The sequence below is a fragment of the Aythya ferina genome (genome assembly GCF_964211825.1).
Source record: "Aythya ferina genome assembly, chromosome: 12".
Lineage (NCBI taxonomy): Eukaryota > Metazoa > Chordata > Aves > Anseriformes > Anatidae > Aythya > Aythya ferina.
The window spans coordinates 2,912,044-2,934,701 of NC_140308.1; the positions used below are offsets into that span (position 1 = coordinate 2,912,044).

Here is a 22,658-nt window from a genome sequence, read left to right on the forward strand (position 1 = left end):
GGCACCTGGGGAGGGGGAGCGGGCCCGGGGGCGGCGCGGAGCCGTTCCCTTGGCGGCAGCGCCACCTGGTGCCGCGCACCGCGCACCGCTCCGGGAGGCGTCTGCCCAACCCTCCGTGCGCCCTGCTGGGGTGGGTGCTGCAGGCTTGGGGGTTTCTTTCCTTTTCCTTTCCTTTTTATTTTATTTTATTTTATTTTATTTTATTTTATTTTATTTTATTTTATTTTATTTTATTTTATTTTATTTTATTTTATTTTATTTTATTTTATTTTATTTTATTTTATTTTCTCCTTCTGCTTTCTGGTAGCCGGAGGTCCAAAAGAGAATGGCCCTTTTCCTGCATCTTCAAATTTACCATCGAAACTTCGGCGCTTCAGCACATCGGACAAACCATCTTTATGGGATGCTCCTGGGTCAGGCCTGTTCTACCCCCAGGTGGGGCAGATGGGGATACATGGCATGGAGAATCCCATGTATACTCAGCACGTGATGCTCTTGGTTGGGGGTGGTTATGCAGACTAGCAGAAAACCAGGCACTTTGGAGACTTTGCTGGTGGAAACAGATCCTTTGAATCTTTAACGGGTATTTAGAAGGCCAAGTTCTAAGTTTTGTCTGTACTTTTTAGCAGGTGAAGGCTCAGATCCATCAGGATAATTGGGTGCCTGACTTCTATATTGAATCCAATAAATTTGGAACCTACATGCATCAGTGGACATCAGTGACAGTAATTTTCACTTTTCAAAAGGGGACTTTGACTTATTTTGGAAGACCACATGCTTTCAGAAGACCTAAGCTGGACATTTGCTCACTTTCCATGCATGCTTACACCCCTAATTCCTGCCTGATACCAATTTCTGCAGGAAGACAGTGCTAGGGTTGTTCCTGCAGGCTTGGCATTTGTATGTTTGTGCCAAAAAATCTTTGGCACTGGCAGTCAATCTCAGGGACATAAATGATGCAGGGGAGAGTGTGTCTGGCTGACAGAGACCCCCATGATGAGCAGGAGATGCCCAGAGTGCTAGCAGCAGCTCTGCAATCGTGAGCTGATGTTATTCATAGCCACAATTATCAGATTGGCTCAAGAAGTGAGGAGAGGTATGCAGCTCAGTTGTTTTTAAAAAAAAACTTTCATTGCCAGTACTCCTCCTGCCCAGTAAGTAACTAAAATCAGAATATTAGTAAGGAACGATAAAAGAAGGAATAAAACTCATTGTTACTGATCTTCCAGGATGGACAGCTGTCTATTTGCACAGGCTTATGAGAGGTTCTTTGAGACCAATTCCCCGTTATCTGAGGCAAACATGAATCTCCTCTTCTCAGACACTTCCTGCAGGATCTCTGAGAGATCCCCAGAAGCCTGCAGGTCAGAGGTTGAAATTCATGGTCACAGGCACATATATCAGAGCAAATGTCAGTCCTAGAGATCAGATCTGCTTGATCAAGGACTGAGATGGGTGGATATTGGCAGTGCCACCTCACTTCAGTGTTTCTTACAGTGACATAAATACTAGAGGCTGGACATAGTCATTTCTTTATTTGAGGCAGCGGGAGTTGAAACACCCAGAATGGTACAGAAAGTGCAGTTCTGTGGCTCAGCTCAGCTTCAGGCTAATTACTGAAAAAATAAGCAAACACACCTGAGAAAGCAGTATGTCAGAGCCTGGAAAGTTTTGCAGGGACTTAGAGTACCAAGAGTTCACTTGGAGCTGGACTTATTACAGCGATTGTGTTCCTATATGGTGGTAAAGAAAAGACGCTGCAGATCAACTACCTGAGTAATCGCTTCCTTCAGAGAGGTGGAAACACCAGACTTTGGAATCTGAGCAGTGCAAGTGCCTGGAAAGACTCTGAAAACATGATATCCCCCTGGAAAAACTGTAAGTATTACTCTTGTCTGAATGATTAACTTTATTCTAACAGATTGCTCAAAGATACTAAGGAGTGGCAGGAGTGGATACACTAATGCCTAGAAATGTAGAGGTTTTTGCAACCTTTCATGAATGTTTCACTTCCTTCCCTGCCCCTTTTTTCCTCTCATCTAACAGTCCTGAATGTTTGCCTTATTTCTTAAAGAAAAAAATTGCCCTGCTTTAGCCCCGCATGTTTCTGCATGGGAAGGGTGGACCACAACATAGTTGATCTGCTAGACCTCTGGAGGAGGCACGTCTCAGGGAAAGGAGCTCAGATTCTGTTCCCCATCTTGTCTCATGGGGTGATAGCGCAGTGATTTATGTCCCTGGACTGGAGACAGGCTTGCAGTTGAGTGCCTTGACTGACCAGAAGGCTCTTCTGGAGCAGGAGGATCCAAAGGATCACAGGATCCCCAACCACAGCAGGGCTGTGTGGAAGCAGAGTGTCTGCGAAGCTGCTGCTCCGTTGGGAAGATACAAGATGCCCACCTGTCACGTAGAAGAAGCCAAAAGGTCACCACGCTGTTTTTCTTTTTTGAGGGAGAGAGCTTCTGATGAGTTTCTAACCTGTCCCGCCAGTTGTTTCCCCAAGTGCTGGGAATTACCAGTCGCATCTGGTCTAGCAGGAGCCAGCTCTGCCTTCCTCGTTTTTCCATCTGTAAAACGTGGATGTTACTGGGGCCACCATAAAGATTGACTAGATAGGTCCGTATCCTGAAGTCATTTCTCCCAGTGACTTCAGTGAGATGCCCAGCCCAGAACAATGGCAGGATACACGACCCTAAACATTTCTGCAGTGCTTTGAAAGATGAAAAGCAGTGACTTTTCTACCTATGTCAGTGGAGGGGCAGAGAAACTTTTCATGATGTTTACAGCAGACACTGCAGACATTATACATGAAAACATGGGAAATGGTGCACTTTTCTTGTATAGAGATAATCTTTAATAGATGGCAATGAGGAAATAGAGGCATTCATACACAAAAGCCTACCTCACAGAGGGGTACGTTTCCCTGACTAACGTGGTCACAGCCACAGATGTTTCCTCCAGAGCCAGAACTGCTGCATGGGGCTGTTCCTTCTAAGGAACCGGAATGAGAGAAATCCCAGCGCATGCTTTTCCTCCCCCTCCTCAACCCTTGCTGCAGTTGTAGAGAAAAATGCAGAGCCAGTGCTAGATTTTCAATGGAAGCATTTTCCTAAAAATGTTTGTTTCTCCCTTTGGAGCACTATAAGATGATTAAATTTAAAACAAAAAAAAGACATGACTTGAAGCCAGTATTTAACCATCCCTTTCCCCAGATATTTTATTGGTCTCCAATGATAATGAGCTAAGTCCTCTGTCCTTAAAAACTGCTTTCTGGGAGGGAACCAGGGACAAATGTGAATGGAGGCGCTGGAGGGCTGGATGGGGACCTGGCTGTGACACAGGAGCAGGATTTGCTGTCTTCCCACCCTGATGTTGAGACTTTTTCTTCCTTTTCTCTCCATGGAAACAAACAATCTCTGACTCTTTGTCACTCAGAGGAGACTCCACAGCAAGATGGCTTGTTTACTCGCTGTTGTCTTTGGTGGATTGAAGCTGTGTGGCCTTGTCCTTGTTCCAGGAAATGCATGGACATAGCTGTCTGAAGGAAAACCCTCATGATTGTATAGTTTTCAGTGCCGAGTGGCATTTAGCCACCTCGTTTTTATTGTTAGCAGATCACAATGCTGCCTCACTGCTCTGTGCCACACACCACGCTGTGACTAATATCATTCAACAAAAGAAAAACTCCTCCAAAGTGACCACGTTCTCGAGCCTAGTGGAGCTGGTGGAGGCTCCATTCATCTGATACTGTTTTCTCTTTGCATCTCTCCCACAAGTGGGGATAGAGGAGGAGCAGAGGGGGCAGAATCGCTCTGGGAAGCTCATACACACGCTGTAACACCTAGGGTGGTCGCTGCCGGACTCTGCACCCTCTCAGCTGCCATGGAAGATGAGCTGAGTTTGCTCACGCTGACCAGCCTCCGGAGCTGTTCAGCATCTTTCCCCATTGAACCCTTAAAAAGAGGGGCATGCAATAACAACATCCTAACTTGTTTGTGCCATGAAAGGAGCTGGAAAGAATGCATCGAACCACATGACAAGCGAGGACATCAGGCTGCACAGAGAATAGAAAGACCTCATTTTTAATTACTTCTGAACAAAGTTGGCTCAGTAAAGTATTTCCCATTGTACTGCTGAACTTTTCTTCTCATCGCACAGCAGTGAAACACAGGCTCTTCTGCTGCTGCAAGTGAACTAAAATCAAGTCTGTGTTAGGGATCACTTCATTTCCTATTAAATGCAGACTGCACATCTATCACAGGCATTTTAGACTTCTTTTTCTTCAGCACCCTGGCAGTTCTTTCTCATTGTAAATGTTTTTATCATGAGAGTCATAAAAAGCAAGGATATCCCACCATTCATACAGAAGGAGGCTGGGGGTTAAGTGCCTAGAAGTACATTCCCTCCATTGTTCTGGGCATGAGCGGTCACCAAATGCAATTACAGAGAACAGGGTTGAAGCACTGAGGCTTCTGCAGCCCTAGACGAGTGCTTCAGTCACAGCAATAACGAGGGACTGTAGGGGCCAATATCCACCTGAGATTAGGCACAAACCCTATCCATGTATACGTAGCCAAGTTCATCCTAGGTGCTAGCAGCAGGGCCACAAATATAACCAGCAGAAAATGAAGAGTTATTACTTTAGTAAGGGTTCTCATCTTTAAAGCTTGTTAATTCAGACTGTAAATTCTTCAGGGCACGGACTTTGTGGTTTGATTGTTGCTAAAATATCTTGCGTAGTCCTGATCTGGCCAAAGTGAAACATAAGCAGGCTTCAGTTCCTCGAGTTTCATTATGAGATCAGAGTCTAAGGATTCACTAAAAAGCATTACATTTCAGTTTTGTGGATTCAGAGAAAAGTCAGAAGTGACTCATGTATAACTGATGTCTTCCTGAGCGTGCAGAGAGCCTGAAACAATAGATCTAAGAGATGCAAACTACCCCATTCACTTTTTCTTCAAAATCTGCTGTCTCCCCAAGTAGAATTTTGGTCAGCCTGCAAGAAAAAATCCACATCATACAGCTAGAGATGCCAGAAAGCCATGTAGGCTTGTGCCTTGGGCAGTCTTACATTACTTAATTAAACAGCAATTTAGCATCTTGCATTGAAATGTCTCTTAGCTAAAGATGAGCAACTTCCCAAGCGGCAGTAAGGGTACCATCCTTGTCACTGCTTCTCTTGCTGGCCAAGACAGAAATCACAGTGACTTCAGCATGTGCAAGGTCAAACTCCTACTGAAGATGTTAATATAGCTCATACTGTCTGGAATGCATTGTATACCGTGGTGTACCTCACAGGTTAGCTTGTAGAACAGCTTTGCTGCAAGTCATGCTGCTTTTTTTTTTTTTCCTTTTCAAAATGTAAATACTTAAGTTCCTACAACATCACTTCTGGTTCTCACTGTGGGAATCCTATGTCAATCCGTAGATGCGCTAGGACTCATTACAATTTTTCATTTCTAAAAGGGCGAGGTTATGTTCTTGAGTCATATTTGCCAACAGAAAACCCTGGTGAAAGTAAAGCATCCACCCTAAGCCTGCAGGACTGTGGAGACCACACTTGAGTTCTGATGACTGCTGCTCTGCCTTCATATAACAACCTCTTACTACTAAACCCTCCACAGAGGCTCTGAACCCTGGTGAGCTTTCTGTAGCAGCAGGTTCTGTTTTCAGCAGCTGCCTGTACTAACTTGTTCCTGCATGATGTTGTTCGTTTGTCATCTCTGCATCAAGAGCTTGTACCCACGCTAGCTACTACTGATTTGCTGAAGCTGCTGATACAGATGGGTTTGCAGTGGGCTGCCAAACTCTGACCTGGAGCAGCTGCTACCTTGAATTAAAAACAAGTTTTAATGACTTTATTAATGACTTTACGATGCCAAGGCCCAAAGGACCTTGCCATTTATTAACAACCTGGATCAAAACTGACTATTTAAATTGGATATTATCATAGCATCAACATTATTCCAGTTCATTCAAACTGCTAATGAATGGTCCATTATCTTAAGCGTGTAATAATTATTTTTCTTCTCAGAGCCTAACTGCAGTTACATATCTCTGTCTAGTTAATATCTTTGCAGTAGTGTGGTTTGGACTGTTAATTGCCTTTTGGGAAAGTAACAAGTTATTATGTATTGCTGTGAAATGTGGCCTCACAAAGCATAAGACTGAAAAAAGTGACAGGCTGGAAGATAACTACAAAGATTGGCTACATGGATATAGATCTAGCACAGCTCATGCTAAGGAACCACAAACATAAATCCCCTGGCATAATGTAAGATTTTACTAGCAGAAGACAGAGAAAACTGGTATGAATGCCTTTTTTTCATTACCTTTGGAGGTCAGCTGACCTGGAACTATATGTTGTGGTTTCTGGCGATCAAAAAAACAGATGACCAAGGTTAGCATAAAAAAATATCTTAGGAATACCTTCAAGTATTTATTTACACATGAATACAAATCATTTATCACTTATAAATTTCTTTTGACTCATTCTGCCTCAGTGAAAAGCAAAAAAAACACATTATTTTCCTCCCAAAAAACCCTAAGTGGTCATTCTTATCTGCACTGAAACTTCAGAGATTAAAAAAAAAAAAAAAAAGAAGAAATCGGAGGATGAAATTCTCACAGACCATAGAAGGCTGGTTCAACCTGCAATATAACAGGGGAAGTTCAAGACAACTGAAGTTTTCTCTGGCAGAATAATGCTTTTTAACTGCTGAGGTCACCTGGGCGTCATCACCAACACAAGCAGTATTGCAAGAGTCAAAAAGAACATCACATGATCATGTTACTTAATTCGCCATCATTTGGAAGGGGAAGGCAGTGATGTGCAATTATTTTTTGTTTTTCTTTCCTCCGCTTTCTAAGCCAATGATGTAATGAGTATGTTTCAGCAGTAGCATAACCCCTGACTCCTATCCTTGAAGCATGCAACTACTGAAACAAGATGCAGAGGCCCCCGAAGTGCTCATGTCTGAATTCATACAAAGTGACACTGAAAATAATTTTGAGCTGGAGGAAAAGAGAGCTCAGCAAAGCACAGCACTACTTCTTCAGAAACCTATCCTACGTTGACCTTCCAGGAAGTTGAAGCAATGCTTTCCTTGAGTCCCTCCTGTGCAGAGCACATGATAACAGAGTTTTTTATTTAACTGTATGAAATGTCTGACCCTTGAGGCATAATAATGTACTTAAAATATACTTAACAGTACCCTCTGGATAAAAAGAGTTTCCAACTTATACATTAAAAAAAAAAAAATCCATTTGGATGCTTACTTTGACTATGTGCCCAGCATCAATGGCAAAACTGCTTCTGTTTAGAAAGGATGGTTCAGCCAAAATTCAGCTTGTTTTTCAGGAATGAAGAACTGAACAAAAATTATAATAAAAGCCATACCACATAAATCATCATTCTCCTCTACACTGGAAGTGTTCATGTGTGTCTAAAAACTTACTTTAAGCTAGTAGTTGATAGCACTTCTGCAAATAAAATTTGTCAGTGCTGCTCCCTAATGCTCATCACTGTCTGCTGCTGTGGGTGCAGGAAGACCACACTGGTGGTGACAAAAACACAGCAAGAACGGGCTTTTCTGCTATCTCCAGCAACTTTTCAAAGAACTAGGACTAATCATCAACAAGTTTTGACTGTGGTTTGTCTGCTTTTCATTTCCACTACAATGAGCATCTATTAATGTAATTTCACAGAGGCAATGCAATCACACCACATTATAAGAGACAAGACAATCAGGAAAAGAATCTGTTTTATAATTATCTACATCCATCAAAAAGGCACCTGAAGTGTTTTGGGGGAGAAGTAGGGGAGAAAAAAGTTTCCTCTCCCAGACTGAAATAAAACATACAAAGTTTAGAGAGGGCTGAATTAACAAAACAAACCTGAGAAGGGGGCTACCTTCTCTTCCACCTGATGTTAATAGTTATTACTAGAACGTGGGGGCTGAGCCAGTGTTTTTACAGCAGTTCTTCAAGAGCACAAATAGGCCAAGGTCCCTTCCCCCATTTTTACGAAAAATATGCTGAAAACTCGCATCAGGCAAACACCGTTTCTTAGTAAACATAACTGTAACCTTTAAGACAGATTTTCTGCAGCTGGCTTTAAAGCTCGCAAGTACAAATCTGCAGGTACAATCTGTAGATGACAGAACATAACCACCTCGCTCCATGTGGCTGCGCACAGCTACCAAAGGGCAGGTTTTTGATCCAGGCCTAACAGATGTACACTCTGAACAGCAAATCAAACCAGGGCCAATGAAAAACAAATATATGCAACGTGGGTAGTTTGTGGACAACCATTTAGAGAAAAGGCTCCTCTGTCATCCATCTTGACAAACGCACTTTGCATGTACAACTGCAGGAATGGGGCAGGCAAGTCAGCTGTGAGATGTATGCCTCGTTTGTTTGAAAAGCTGGCTTTGCCTTTGTTGTTTGGCCTGCAGAGATCAGCGCATATACTAATAACCTTGAAAACTTAGGTCAGCTTCTTGCAAAACAATAAAAACATGCCTTTTTTTTTTTCTCCATTCAAATTAATTTCTGACTATTGATTTCTACTTGCCCTTTGTTTCTCTGATTCTTGGCCAGCTCAACTCGCAAAGTATTACCCCCAAGGCTCAAGCCTTTCAAAGAGGATACAGCACTCTCTGCAGCTGCTTTATCCTTGTAATCGAGAAAAGCCCTGTGCTGTGCTCCCTGCCAATTCACTTTTAAAGGAGTTGCATGGAATTCCCTTAAAGCATATTTCAGCTCGCTCACTCTTACGTTGGGAGGTATCTTCCCCACATACACAGTAGTAATCGTGCCAGATCCCTCTAATCTGGGACTTAAAGAATCACTTTCAACATACTGTTGTCCCAGTTGAGCCGAGCCCATTGCAGCCTGTGGTCTTGTATTTCCAGGCATTGCCTTCTCATTTAACGCTGCTGACTTGTTGGTGTTTGCCAAGTCTGGATGTTCGTCTTGGAGGGTAACATCCTTGCCTGTCTGTTTCTCTTTGTATCGAAGACTCTTTAGGATGGGGATTTTTGCCAGCATCTCATAGCTGACCTAAAAAAGGAGGAAGACAGATACAATTATGAGATTTTTCTTCCAGAAAAAGATGACCATCAGGGCCCATTTGTACCATAAAAAGAGCGGAACTTTATTATATTGCTGCCATTTGAAGTGCCAGAGCATTCACAATGTTACTAATTGTTGGCTGGATTCTGAAGATGCTCCCTAAATACACACTGCAGGACAAAAATAAACATTAGTTACTCTTTAAGCAAGCAGTACAATGTAGATCCAGCAGGAAAATCAAAACCAAACCCAGAGCTATGTGATTTTGACATTTATTTATCAGGGCGTTTTCAGATTTGCATTCTCATTGTTATCCCTTAATATTTGCTTTGACCAAGGGCCTGTGCTCCTGCTCTGGCAGAATCTTACATGCCTACAATTCATCAGACCATCAGGCACTTTCATTCTGCAGACCTCCTTGCTTTCTTTTCCCCCCAAAACAGGATATCCCGTAGGCTGGGTCATACAATGGGGAGGGACCATGGTGTTAGCTTGCAGCTGGGGAGCGTGCCTTGTAGCGGGGCTCCTACGAGTGTGGGCCCAGCTGGAGGCACGTTCTCTGGTTGTGGCACATCACCACAGCCCCTCTCTTGCCATTTGACCTCACACACCACCCGCAGCTACTCATCAGATCCCACACCACTCTGCTGGGCTGGATCACAGAACGGAAGAGTGTCCAAACACTTACTTCAAAACTGTGAACTCTCTGTCCCTCCATCCAGCCCCAGTTCATAAGCAGCTTTTCTGGAAGGGCTCTTCCTCTCAACAGCTGAACCCTATCCATCTCAGGCATGAGATGCCCCAGGCTGCACTCAGTGACTGGCAGGAAACGCAGTGGTTCCCTAGCTAATGTGGTCTAGCTCTTGGCTTGCAGACTGCAGTTGGAAGCAGCAGTAATTCGTACTTGGCTGCTGGACAAGCAGAACATCCATCAACACAAGATCCAATTCTTAAATTTAGGGAGCAAAACAGAGCCTGGGGAAGTGATGCCTGAGCTAGCAGAGTCCCAAGCTAGTAGCCCACACAGTGCGAGCAAGCCACTCTCGCAGGGTGTTGTGCTCAAGAGTATGAGCCATGACCTCGGCAGGCTGTCCTGGACCAGCACCAGTGTACCCTGGCCAGAATATACCTGCAGGGCTCAGCTCAGAGCCCCTGAACTCCCGGTTCTACAATGCTGTCCAGGGGAGCTTCGATCTGACTGCACCACAAGAAGTCTAAAATTCACAGATCTCTAGGGAAAGGAACCCAACTTTGACGTGACTGGAGTAAAATTGAAGACAGGGTGGGGGCAATGCTAGGCTTAGGTAACAGGAAAGGCAGTCAGCAGGAGTTCCTTAAATGTTTCCAGGCAGGACTCCTCTTCTGAGGAGCAAACAAGTAAGCTTGACTTCAGGCTGAAATTAAATACATACATTTCCATACAGCCCAGCTCCGCCTCGTTAATATAATATCAAACAGCAGAACAGAGCTAACCATCACAAGCAGAGGCAACCTCCATTCTGCCACACTGCAGACCCAGAGTCAAGGTGTTTGGGATCAGGCCCTTTAAACAAGCAAACTTTACGGCTGAGAATAATTTCTGTACAAATCTGGCCTGATCTGGCAGCCAGTACAGAGAGGCAAGGACTTCCTCTGGGGTTCTGGGAGCCTCAGCACTCTGAAAGGTACATGCCATTTTCAGATTTTGAAGACTTATTGCTCTGTGGATTCCTGGACTAATTTGTTTTTCTCAGCCAGGAATTCAGACTGCTGGGTTTGACGGCAAACTCCCCTTCCCTGGGCAATACAACATCAAACCAATGGCTGAAGCCATCTTACTTTGTTTTTACTGGCCAACAATTAGGAACATTTGTTGTCCTCTGTCAAATTTATATGTGAAACGTAAGCTCTATGCTAATTAAACCAAACAGGAAAAACATTTTTCTATTCTCATGCAACTAATCACTCCTGGACCCAAAGAACAACCTTAACCTATTACCAAGTGTGTGCACAGTTCCTTTCGCCCTGAAATTAAATTCAGCTCCTAAGGCATGGATGGGGAGTTTAGCAAGAAAGAGCAATACTACCAAGAGCAAGCCCTCACTCACTTAGCAGATTAAGGGAATCGCTGAGCAGGGCCGTTCAGAGGATGGAGCTGGAACTCCCAGTCTATGAAGGACAAACTGAAGAGAAGATTTAGATAATCCAGGGTCAGCATACTTTCTAAAGGAGAGTTCAACTGGCCAGGCTGCAGTACAGTCTCTCTTCTCACTGGAGTGACCAGCAGTTTTTGGTATCTGACTGGAGCTCCTGGTTCAGGATCCCTGCAGCTTCAGGTAGATCTACTTGCAATAGCATGTATGTCTTCAGAAGGACTATGAACTGATTTTCTATAAGAGCTGAAGTTCTGATCATCAAAAAACACCACAAAATGAGCCTATCATTACCTGAAATGCAGCCCTGGGTAGGCATACTAGTGAGAAACCTCTAAGCAGCAAAGACAGTTGATTTGGCACTTAGATTTGTTTGCAAAAAACAAACAAACAAAAAAACCCACCAACCAACCAATCAAAAAAATGCATTAAACTAGTTCTGATACTGTCAACTGACATCTTTCTGTCACAGAGTGACAGAGAATTTACCTTTAAGACTATTTTCCCTGGAGTCTAGGAGAAATTTTCATCTGGGCCAAAGCTTTCAAATCCTTCCCTATTTTTCGCTCCTTTTATGTCAAAGAATGGCAGAAAAACTCAGTTTGGGAATTCAGAATATCATTTCACCACCTTTTTTGGGGCGCAGGGGGTGAGAGACAAAAGGGCAAAAGGGGCAGTGGGTGGCACAGGAGGGGAAAAAACTTGCTCTGCTCTGTTGCAAAATACCAAACAAAAGAACTCCTTTGTGGTAGTACAATGTGTTGCTAATTACGATCACGAAAAAAAGTTTCTTTTGTCTTGTGAGCTGGGGAGGATTGCAATGATTTATTTCCATGTGGAGAGAGTCCAAAGATATTCCTCCTCTCTTTCAAACAAGCTGCACGTTTCTTGGTCCTGTGCCGGCTGGTCACTCCTCCCTAGCCTTGCTTAGCACTTAGAGCTAAGCCAGGACACAAGGGACTCGGGCTCTGCCCCGCGTTTTGTTGATCCCATTATGCAGACCTGGGCAACCCCAGTGGCGGAAGCTCCTTCCCTCGCTCCCCCTTTCCCTATAAAGTCAGAGCCAAGCCATTTATTGATGTTTGTAAACTTCGTATTGAGTGTTGGGATTTAGATGATTGGCTTTGGCAGCGAAGCCAGCTGAAGAAGTTTCCTATTATCCCTTGACCACCAATTCCCAGGCCGCTTCCACGCTTCAGCCTTCTGGGGTCGGACACCAGAAGTGTTTCTGGGGCTGTGCTATGAACTCAGTAACTGAAGTGATTCAGGTTAAAAATAACTCCACCAAAGGCAATTAATCATTTAACAATCCTGCCTACTCCCTGCCATGGCTGGGAGAGCCTTGGGGAAGAGGACAGCAGGGTAGATGAATTCTTCTGGCACACAATTACCGGGCTATGGGAAAGGAGCTGAGAAGGGAAATGTGGCCCCTCTCTGACAGAAACCTGAAGCAAACAGACTCTGGGATGCTGCCTGCCAATAAAAATCTCCCAGCACTTAACCCTGAGCATCCACTCTTACGACACCTGGTTTGGTCCCAAAACAACGTAGTGGCAGATGGACTTCTGGAAAGCCTCTGCTGGAACGTCGGGGCTCTCCTCAGCCACTGTTATTCCAGAAGAGCGAATGTAGCCACTTTCAATATTTTGCTGGAGAAAATGAAAGATGTGTTTGTCCTCCGACAGAATGAGTAATGCTGACCCCTGATACAGTGCAGGCCAAGCCAAACACCACTTTGATTTCCCTGGCAGCAACGGCAGTGCAGTTCTGATGTAGGGCCCATAAAGCAAGGACAGTTATAGATCGCAGAGGATGCTTAGTCTGTTATTTAATTCTGCTTCTCATAGCAACCCATCTGGGCACACCAAACGATAGAGGAACACGTGGCTCCCAATGGATACAGGTGTTGCTGCCCTGCCCTGCAAGGCCGAGGGCAAGACCAAACGATCTTTAGTAGAGCAGATCTACCAACCCTTCCAAGTACCAATGCTGGAAGGCCAAAAATGTTTACAAGATTCATTTCTGCCCACGCTGGGGGATGCCTGACCCAAGACTCCTCATAAAGGCCTCCAGAACAGAGCCCACTTCTCATGTTGTCTCCTTCATCAGTTGCTTGTTTCAAGGAGTGCACTGCTCACAGGGGTTTAAAGCACAAAGCCAAGACAGCTAGGACGGGCCAGCACAGTCGAACATTTTGTGCAAATGAATGATAAAATGTCCAAATATGTGCACGCAATCCGAGGGCATATTTCTGGGAGCTGGCAGCCCATGAAGTCTGCGAGCGTCCCTCAGGAGAAACTTATGCAACCCACATTTGGAATCCATCAGCAAAAACCGAGTCCATGGACTCTGCAGCAAGGGTCAGATTTGCAAAGGTGTCGAGATGTTTAACCACGCGTGGAAGCCTGCCCTGCTCACGCCATCCCTCAAAACAAGCCCACCCCAAAAACAAAACAAAAAGCCCGAGCTAAACCAACAGTAATTTTTTTCTGATGGCAATGTGTCCCTGCTAAAGGTTTTGCCAGCTTGATTGCGTGAATTTTTTGAGCTCTGAACCAGCATTATTTTACTATCCAAACATTCTATCGCAGACCCAAATCAAAAGCTGTTTGTTGTCAGTGCCTCTCTGCCACTGCATATTAAACTCTTCCAACATCAGACCCAGGGATGCTCCTAGTTCATTTCATTTTGGGAAAATTTTTTCCTACTTCTATAAAATTCTCAGCAAAAGAGTGATTGAAAAAAACACAACAAAAAAAAACAGAAGGAAATGCTTGCTAGAATCTAGTGATTTTTCTACCAACCATTCTCATTTCCCTCTTCATACCCCCAAGTATTTTAATTGGTCTGTACAGTTTCAATTTAAAATAAGCACAGCACAAATAACTTCACAATTGTGACACACATAATTGACAGCATCGCAGATAAAGATCACAGCTACCCATACAAAATGCTAAATGAGAAAGTAAGTTGGTTCATGAATTTAGAGTTCCCAGAAACAATGGGTTGGATTTTCTAGGCAGATGAAGCCAAATAACTCTCCACTGGTATCCAAATAAAGTTTTCCAGAGTGCTCAGCTCTTAGCAGCTCTTGCTGCCCTCCAAGAGCACTTACACATTTTTCAAACCCCTCAACTCCAGTGCAGAAAGCTTACCTGTATACAAGTTCCAGTATCACCTTCGTAATTTAGACGTGTTTCTAGAGTGCCTAGCACTTATTTTGATAATGCTTCCTTGGTACTAACACTGTAGCTCTTATACTTCCTTTAAGTCTTTAAAAATCAGCATTTCTATGACAAAAATCACAGTATGTAATTATTTGCACCTGTTCCCATACTTGACTCACTACTTCCTTCCTACACAGCATGTAAGGACCACAAACACTCCAAGAAAACACAGTGCCTCTTTGAGCACAGAAACCTAGCCTGGAGATACGCATTTTGTTTACTCTGCAGGTACCCTTTTACCTCATTATGAGCTGAAAACAGAGGGTACCTATTAATGGCTATTTATCCTAACAGCTTTAGGAAAGCACATCCTTTGCAGCAATTCTTAGCAGTAATCCCGTGTTTGCAAACACCTTTAATTCATTTTGTAAGTCATTGTCTCGGCTTGATCCAGTGAAGGATGATTTTTTTTTTGCAATGTACTTTACACATCACCCACCTTAAAGCAGTTAAGCTACTTTCTGTTGACAAAACACCATATTCAGAAGTGGGGTATTTATTTACTGACTACCTCTTGATTCGTTTAGTTTTGCAGAGAGGAACAGGAATACAACAGCAAAGCCAGGATTTGAAGAAGAAAAGGATGAGAAAATAATGTAGTAGGATCCAGGTAAAGCTGATGGACAAACACTTAAATAGCCCCAACCAAATCCTACCTTTTTAACAACCTGACAATTAACTAGACCTCCCACCTCCAAGACCCTCTGTGCAGGAGTCGATCACAGTTACCTCCACAGCCACAAACAACATGTATACAAGTTGCTCAGTTCCCTGTGCAAGAATAATGCTAAATTCTTTCTTCTTCATACAGAAAACACTTTGTTGTTGTCCTGAAATAACAGAAACATAATTATCCCCATTGACTAGTGTTCTCCAACATTATCTAGTCAACACAAGCTCTGAAGAACAGCCAAAAGCTGTTTTATATGTTAAATTAACACTCAAACACTTAAAGCTTGGTCATGTAAAGAGCTCTGTTCTCAGTGAAAGCTGTAAAAAGTTCAGTGAGAGCTGCATTTTTCAGACACCACCACTAATGCAGGGATTACTACAGAAAAAAAGTTTCACTACGAGACACAAACTAGCTGAAGTCAATGTGGTGCAGGCTTTAGATAAAACTCTACTAAGCATCTCCTCAAGCTTTAGAAACAAGGGGTTGAGACAAATACTTTGTAAGCTTTTGAGCAACATTCTGTAACACAAATCTTGACTTTTTCTTTGCAAAGCAAAGAAATGCAAAAGAAACATTGAATTTGATAAATTGCTTGGGGATTGACTTGACTTTCTACCAGTGGCAAAAAACACGTGGAAGATTCAAGGGCCCCTGGAATAGACTGTGCCCCAGACCCTTAAATAATGTTGCTAGCAAAAGGAAGGAGACAGGAGGTGGGGGGGGAAGCATTAGCAAGGCCGCTTACTGAGACCGGTCTGACACTAAGAGAGACAGACTATAATCAAAAGTATGTTGGCAAGATGGATGGAGCACAAGGAATAGGCCTTCAAAACAATTACATTCAATAATACCCTAAAAATTATAATTCAAAAATAATTCAATGGAAAAAATGCACTAGAACAGAGAAAGCTTTTATTTATTTAATTTTAACCTCAAATCCTCAACCACAGTCAGGGTAAATCACTCTCTCACCATCGGAATAAAAATAGTACTGGCTAGAATTGTTTGTTGTAGATACATTACCTTAACAAATGCAACTTTTTACTTTGTTCACCGCTTGCCAAACAACTGATTTCCCTAGAAGTATTCAGCGGTATTTCTCCAGAGCTTTCTGCAGAGAAAGGGTACGCTATGCCTCGTTTTAACATTTATACTGCTACCCAGTCATGCAGGATTAGGTCTTCTCCCTAACCGGATGGCTTTTTGGAATGAAAATCTAATGACAAAGAAAACGTTTTCCCAGAATGCAATTCCAGTAGAATAATTTCCTAAATGCTTTTCCAAAACCATTTTTGAAACCACTGAAGTTTCTGACAATTACCAGAAGAAAAAAAAAAAAACAAAACACAAAGAACTCCAAATGCATAATACAATCATTGTCAATAAATAATGATACGTGATTTAAAGCAGTATTAAGTCACTGTTCCTCCACCTGAAAACGAGCTCTGTCCTCTGGAAGCCAACCCCATACATTCGCTATGTAAACAGCAATGTACCAGCCACTAAGTCATGCTTTTCTTTTAGAACTGGAGCAGCAAGTATTCCACCCATTCCGCACAATCTAATGCCATAAAGTTGTCTCCAAAGTACTGCCTTCATAAATTGAAGGCAGGCAGTTTTATTAAGCACTCAAGAATTAGATATAAAACAAAATGGAGAAGTCCCTCGTCTTACATAAGCTGTTATATTGCAAACAACTACAAGAAATGATGCCTCTCTTAAAACTCCATGAACGATGGTTTTGGCAACTCTCACCCTATAATTCATTTGATACCATAACTTCAGCTTCAATAATATACTTCATCACTATCACCATCTACAAACCACTGAACATTTACACTGTATTTTTGTTTCATTTAACAAACACATTTGCTCCTCTTCCAAGTATTTCCAAAGTAACAAATGTGTTTATATGTAATTTTCCCTACGGGATTAAAAATGGAGAATTTATCAACAGAATGCTGGTACCAGTAAGCCATTGTTAAGAGAGGTAACTTGCCTTATGCCATATTATTCCCTGTGGTTTCGGTCGTTTGCAATTAGTCTTGATAGTTCTTGTTGGTGTGAGTATATAATCAACGGTTAAATCATGATCATCAAGAAGCTCTTCTGCTATGTCAAGCACCTACAAGAAGCAAGAGATTGGTTAAAAACAAATTCATTAAAATTATGCATAATTCCTGATGTCTTGTAACATATGCAAATCTAGTAGTGACCCTGGAAACAAAGTAAAGGTGCTACCCCAAAATCATTCCAAGTTGTCACTTCAGAGCAGATATTTTATCTTACCTGGCAGTCATGCACAATAGTAACTACAGGTGTCTCCTCCTTCACTGCTCCCATTGACACCATCATTGCATATTCCATGTCTGCATAGCCTTCACCTTTTCCAATTCTCCAGCCTAAAACACACAAAAGCAAAAGGTGATGGTAGACACAAACAGCACAGTGGAAAGAACGGTAACTGTCAAAAGCATGTGATTAAACTCTGCAGCCTGCAACAGATAAACCGAGCAGAGAGTTATAACTTGGCAAGAATTCAGATCAATGTCTTTCACAAAATGCAACTTTACTTGGAATTAAAACTGAAATTAAAGTTAAACATTAGTTTCAACAAACACTTGGAAGATGCCAGGATCCTTCCACTGAGAACAAACCAAATCCAATCTAATTTGGTTAACACAGCAACCTATTTACCCACTGTAATTAGAACCACCTACTCACATCAAGCACAGTTTAACTTCATGTAAGTAAAGAGGAATCTGGGTCACATACAAAGTGCGTTTTATTTTTAGGCAATGGGTGAAGTCAACAGTTTTTCACCACCAACGGTTCTTCAAAAGACTACAAAATGCAAAATCTGATCCGCAAATAGGTACTGAATCAACAGCTGCAACTGAGTAATTCTCCTGAAGGCCAGAACAGTGGCCTGCATGCTCTAAACCACACTGCTGCCTGCCCATCAAGTCTCCGCAGCATTGTTGTAAACCAGGCATTGAATCTTCCTGCTTGGACTGGGAGCAGTGATTTGACACACAGAAAAGACAGAACTTAAGGCCACAATTAAGCTCCAAGGAGATTTTCAGGTCTGCCAAAATGAAGATGTAACACTGCGAATCACAACCTTAACACCCTCCTCCTGGAAAGCTTACAAGGCTTTATCTTACCTTTTTCGGAGACAGCCACTGATCCTACAACAACCAAGTCCACTCGTACTTTCCCATCAAGACCTACAGGCACACTGTATTCTTTTATACCCTGCAAGAAAAACATAGCTTTAGGTTCACACACTGCAGAGTCTTCCAACCAGTGAGGCTGAAATCCACGGTACTTTGATAAATCCAAGTGACTCCCCATGTTTCTAAGTGTTTCTTCCATGTATAGCCAAGTTGTAAATGTCTGGAAAGGGATTCCCTCTAGGGAATCCTAGAATACATTTTCTACTACAGTGACAAGGATTCTGGCACACGTCAGGCAGAGCTAAGGGAGGTGGGCCATTTTCTAAACAAGGCTGCTTTTTTAGGATCAAAACCTTACATTTGAAACCCTTGATTCAGCAGCTATTTCTGAAAATGAGGGCAAATGAAACTTACCCTCCCACATAAGATATAGATTCATGTTCACGAGCAACGCCAGAGCAGTACAAATTCTTAAATTAGCTCTCACATACAAATCACAAGGTTAATTTAGACAGACGGCTACAGCCTGAAGACGTTAAACTGTACCCAAAATGCACAACAAGGTACAGATGCTGGATTACTCTCTTTTTCACACTGTATACATAGCACTACCAGCATCTCCAGACCCAAATCTTTAAAAGCACATTCTCAAGATGCCTGTGTGTTCCCTGAGACTGTATTCCTCAACGCTTTGCTGTGTGATCACCATTCAGGATGTACCACTGCCAAGCTAAGCTATCTTTACCCAAACTTCCTAACTACAACACGAATGAACAGAAAAACACATTGTTCCTGACAAGTGAGGAAAAAAAAAACACCTTACATAGTCCTGTCAACCTTCTTTAATTCCTCTTGCCCCCTCGCCCCCTTCAGGATCCTCTCTAAAGGACACATCCTAATAAAATTCTGTCCAGAGTTGCAGAAATTAAAAACAGAGCTTTATTTTAGTTTTCAAACATCAGACGTTTAGAACTTAAAGATATCTCGGTATTAATTCACTCTTAATACACGTATACAGCATAAAAAATCCTCTTCATGCCAACTCAACCCTGTGCTAAATTAATCCTCACAATATAAAAACCAAACATTTTCAGGGTGAAGCATAAAACCAAGAAAATTGGTAATTTTTGGATGACTCCAAGTAATAAGGCTCACCATCCACTTCACAGCAGTGTGCCAAGATCAGTTTGCACAGTGCTTTGTCAATATAAACTGCTAATAGCATTTATTCATTAGTAAGCCTGTTTGGGGAAGAAACAGACGTGGTGGTAAGATCCTAGATCAGGCATGAGGCCTGAAGCAGGTCAAAAGAAAGGTCCCTTTCAAAAAGGTGCTCTTCAATCCTGAAAAGCTTAATTAATAACCTTAATAGAACTTCCAACAAAGAAAGCTGCTACTAATTACCATCCACTTACAAACCTCAGTTATATTCTAGGTTACTCTAGAACTTTATTGCCTTCAGCAGGAGATAAAGAAGAAAATAAAACTATATAGCAAAACTATTCCTTCTGTAAAGTTAAATTATGACATCAAATGATGATGCATGTAAACCAACATAGGTTTCTCTGCCAAGTGACTTTAGCTGTACAGTATGACATTTTAACACCAGAGGGCAGCAACACACCACGTTTCAAAGAAAACCACCACGTACCCACTACATACACATTATTTTTATACCGTCAGTTGAGGCAAAACACAGAATTACTGTTTCTTTAAACTTAAGACCGTAGAAGAACCGATCTTTCCTACTGAGTAACTCCTAATATTTTATTGACCAGATCAGGCAAAAACCATAAACACTAAAATACTCCTTATAGGGTTTACTAGCTTAAAACTGCAGAAATAATAAAGGAATAATATTTATGAAGCTTAAAGATCCAAGCCACTTATGAAAGTTGTTCATAATGTTCCAAAAAGCATTCACAAAATATACTGTTCTATTCATAAATTAAATAGACCTGAAAAAAATAAGTTGCATCATGACTTAAATACTGCCAAAAGATGTGTGGATGCGTACACAACACCAGGAGCAACACACTAACAGAACAAGCTGTCAGGTAGCAGCTGGTATTCCAACCCCTAGTTGGACTGTCATAACACAACACTCTCACACATGCTAATTCAGACTTTGCCCATTTTGTGTCCCTACTCGAGACGTAGAACATATCCGCAGGATCTCCTTGGTGGCACCTGCAGGTGGAACAATCCTATTGAACAGGCCACTTCTCAGCCGCGGGGTGGGAACCAGCAAAGTCTTCCTTGCCTGTGAAACAGAAGGAGTTACCACATTAAAATGAGGCGGGCTTGTTTTACACCAAAGAAACATTTTTACTGCCCCATAGATCTCCATGTGGCCAGTCATCTTATTTGCTACGAGTTGTTAGCATCGGTGACTGTGTAGTGGTGGTCGATGAATCCTCTACACTACAGTACAGCTACAAGGATCTATTTAAAAAATACAGGGCAAGACACGTCTGTTGGTCTAAAGTATGTGTGCACAAATAAGCTACTCATGATAGTAAGCTAGCAAACAGTCATAGGTCTGACATACGTCCTGTGATAAATGTGTGGCAATTTGAGGCAAGGCCACCTGACGTGTTTCTGGGAATTACACCACAAAACCATGGGAACAGCTGTCGGTCTGCAGAAGTGCACTACTTTACCAAAACTCTATGTGCACCTTTGTAGTTTGCCCAAAAGGCAAGGACACAATGACATAATCAGCCCTGTGGAGCTCAGGACTGGTAAAACTCCTGCAGGAAAAATGGCAGGAGTTGGCCACGAGGTGCTACCAAGCACCACACTGTTGTCCCACTCTCCTCCTCAGGGGTGCAAGGCGCTCAGTTACCTGCAGTGCGGCTAGCCGAACACCTTCCAGAGGCTTATCAGGATCCACTTTGATCACACTTGCTCTGCTGAATGCATCGAGCTCTTTAATAGAGCAGCAAGCCTGGTGGGACCCCTGTGTGAAGAAAGGAGTTGGGAGAGAAGGGAATGCATTCACTTACTTCTAGTGTTAGAAAGCGAGCATTCTTCTGGGGAGCATCGGGATTTATTTTTACAGTACTGGCAGCTTTGAACTCCTGTAAAGCCAGAAGCCTTGTCGCAGCATGAGAGGCACCCTGTTTTCATAAAATAACCGTACATCACCGAGGAGTTCAAAGCAGAGAGGGGAAATTTTTTACTCTTTCATCCTGTAGAGATGCTAACTTCCCCAGATTTGAAACACGAGGGACACACTGCTAATTTTGTGATCTTCTCTATGCAAAGGAAATGCGTACCAACAGTGGCTGAAGGCTTGACTAACATCTTGCAGGGCACAGAAAAAAAAGGGGATCTGGGTATGCTCACTTTGCCTAAGTCGGCCCCGTTCACACCTGATTCAAAGCTGGAGGGCAATTTCCCTTCGTAGTCAACAAACACAAAGAGGTTCCTTTAAACACAAGACACAGAGGCTGGTTTTGGAGGAACCACTTTCTGTATGAGTCGCTTTTTGCGGAGACTATATTGAACTCAAGAAGTTAAGTTCTTAGAGTGAGGTGCAAAAACCCAGTGAGGCATGAACAAAATGCAGCGCACACCTGCCACAGCATGTCTGTGGGAGATGATGGAATGGCTCGCGTGGGAAGGGACCTCAAAGATCATCCAGGTCCAACCCCCTGCCACAGGCAGTGACACCCCCCAGTGGATCAGGCTGGCCAGGGCCCCACCCAGCCTGGCCTTGGGCACCTGCAGGGATGGGGCAGCCACATCCTCTGGGCACCCTGTGCCTCACCACCCTTACAGTGCACAATTTCCTCCTAATACCTAGTATAAATCTTTTTCAGTTTAAGACCCTTCCTCCTCATCCTATCACTACCTGCCCAAGCAGAGCCCCCTTCCACCCTATTTTTCACCCCCTGTAGCACTGAAACCCTGCAGCGAGCTTTCCCTGGCTGCTTCCCTTTGGCAGCCTGCACACCCCCAGCCCCTCCTCACACCCCCCAAACCCCCGAACTCACCCCCTCGCACCTTGAAGTTGGGGATGCGGCCGTGCACGGGCCGTGGTGTGTCCGCCAGGCCGCTGCTCTCCAGGTAGCCCCACACCAGCTCCCGGACGCCGCCCTTGGATGTCCCTGAGGGGCCGGGGGTCAGCGCTCAGCCCCCACCGCCCCCCTCCCCTCTCCCACCCCATCCCCTCAGCCCAACCGTCGCCCCCCAACGGTCGCCCTCGCGCCTCCCCGTGGCGTAACGCGCCCCCCCCGTGACGTCACGCCTCGCGCCGTGACGTCACGCCCCGCCCCCCGCCGCTCACCCACGCGCGGCCCCGCGCCCCCCTGCATGGCGGCCAGAGCCGCCCACAGGAGGGGCTTCCGGGTCCGGCTTGGTTCCG

The 22,658-nt window shown here is 43.5% G+C and overlaps 1 protein-coding gene across 11 annotated transcripts; it reads right to left on the minus strand.

The window, feature by feature from the left end:
* Positions 1 to 1,516: 1,516 nt before the first annotated feature.
* Positions 1,517 to 22,658, minus strand: MTHFSD (methenyltetrahydrofolate synthetase domain containing). Of its 11 annotated transcripts, none has more exons than XM_084533221.1 (11): positions 22,581 to 22,645; positions 22,298 to 22,401; positions 21,349 to 21,408; positions 21,135 to 21,248; positions 20,436 to 20,549; positions 18,275 to 18,365; positions 17,397 to 17,509; positions 17,107 to 17,232; positions 8,864 to 9,063; positions 6,333 to 6,372; positions 2,284 to 2,400 (listed from the first exon to the last, which is right to left on the minus strand). In XM_084533221.1, exons 1-10 carry the CDS (start codon positions 22,606 to 22,608, stop codon positions 6,357 to 6,359), a joined length of 966 nt encoding a protein of 321 aa, XP_084389347.1. In that variant the 5' UTR covers positions 22,609 to 22,645; the 3' UTR covers positions 2,284 to 2,400; positions 6,333 to 6,356. The 11 variants fall into 11 exon arrangements, with proteins under 11 accessions (XP_084389351.1, XP_084389352.1, XP_084389353.1 ...); XM_084533222.1 differs by lacking the exon at positions 2,284 to 2,400 and adding an exon at positions 2,832 to 3,538; XM_084533230.1 differs by lacking the exon at positions 2,284 to 2,400 and adding an exon at positions 2,832 to 4,996.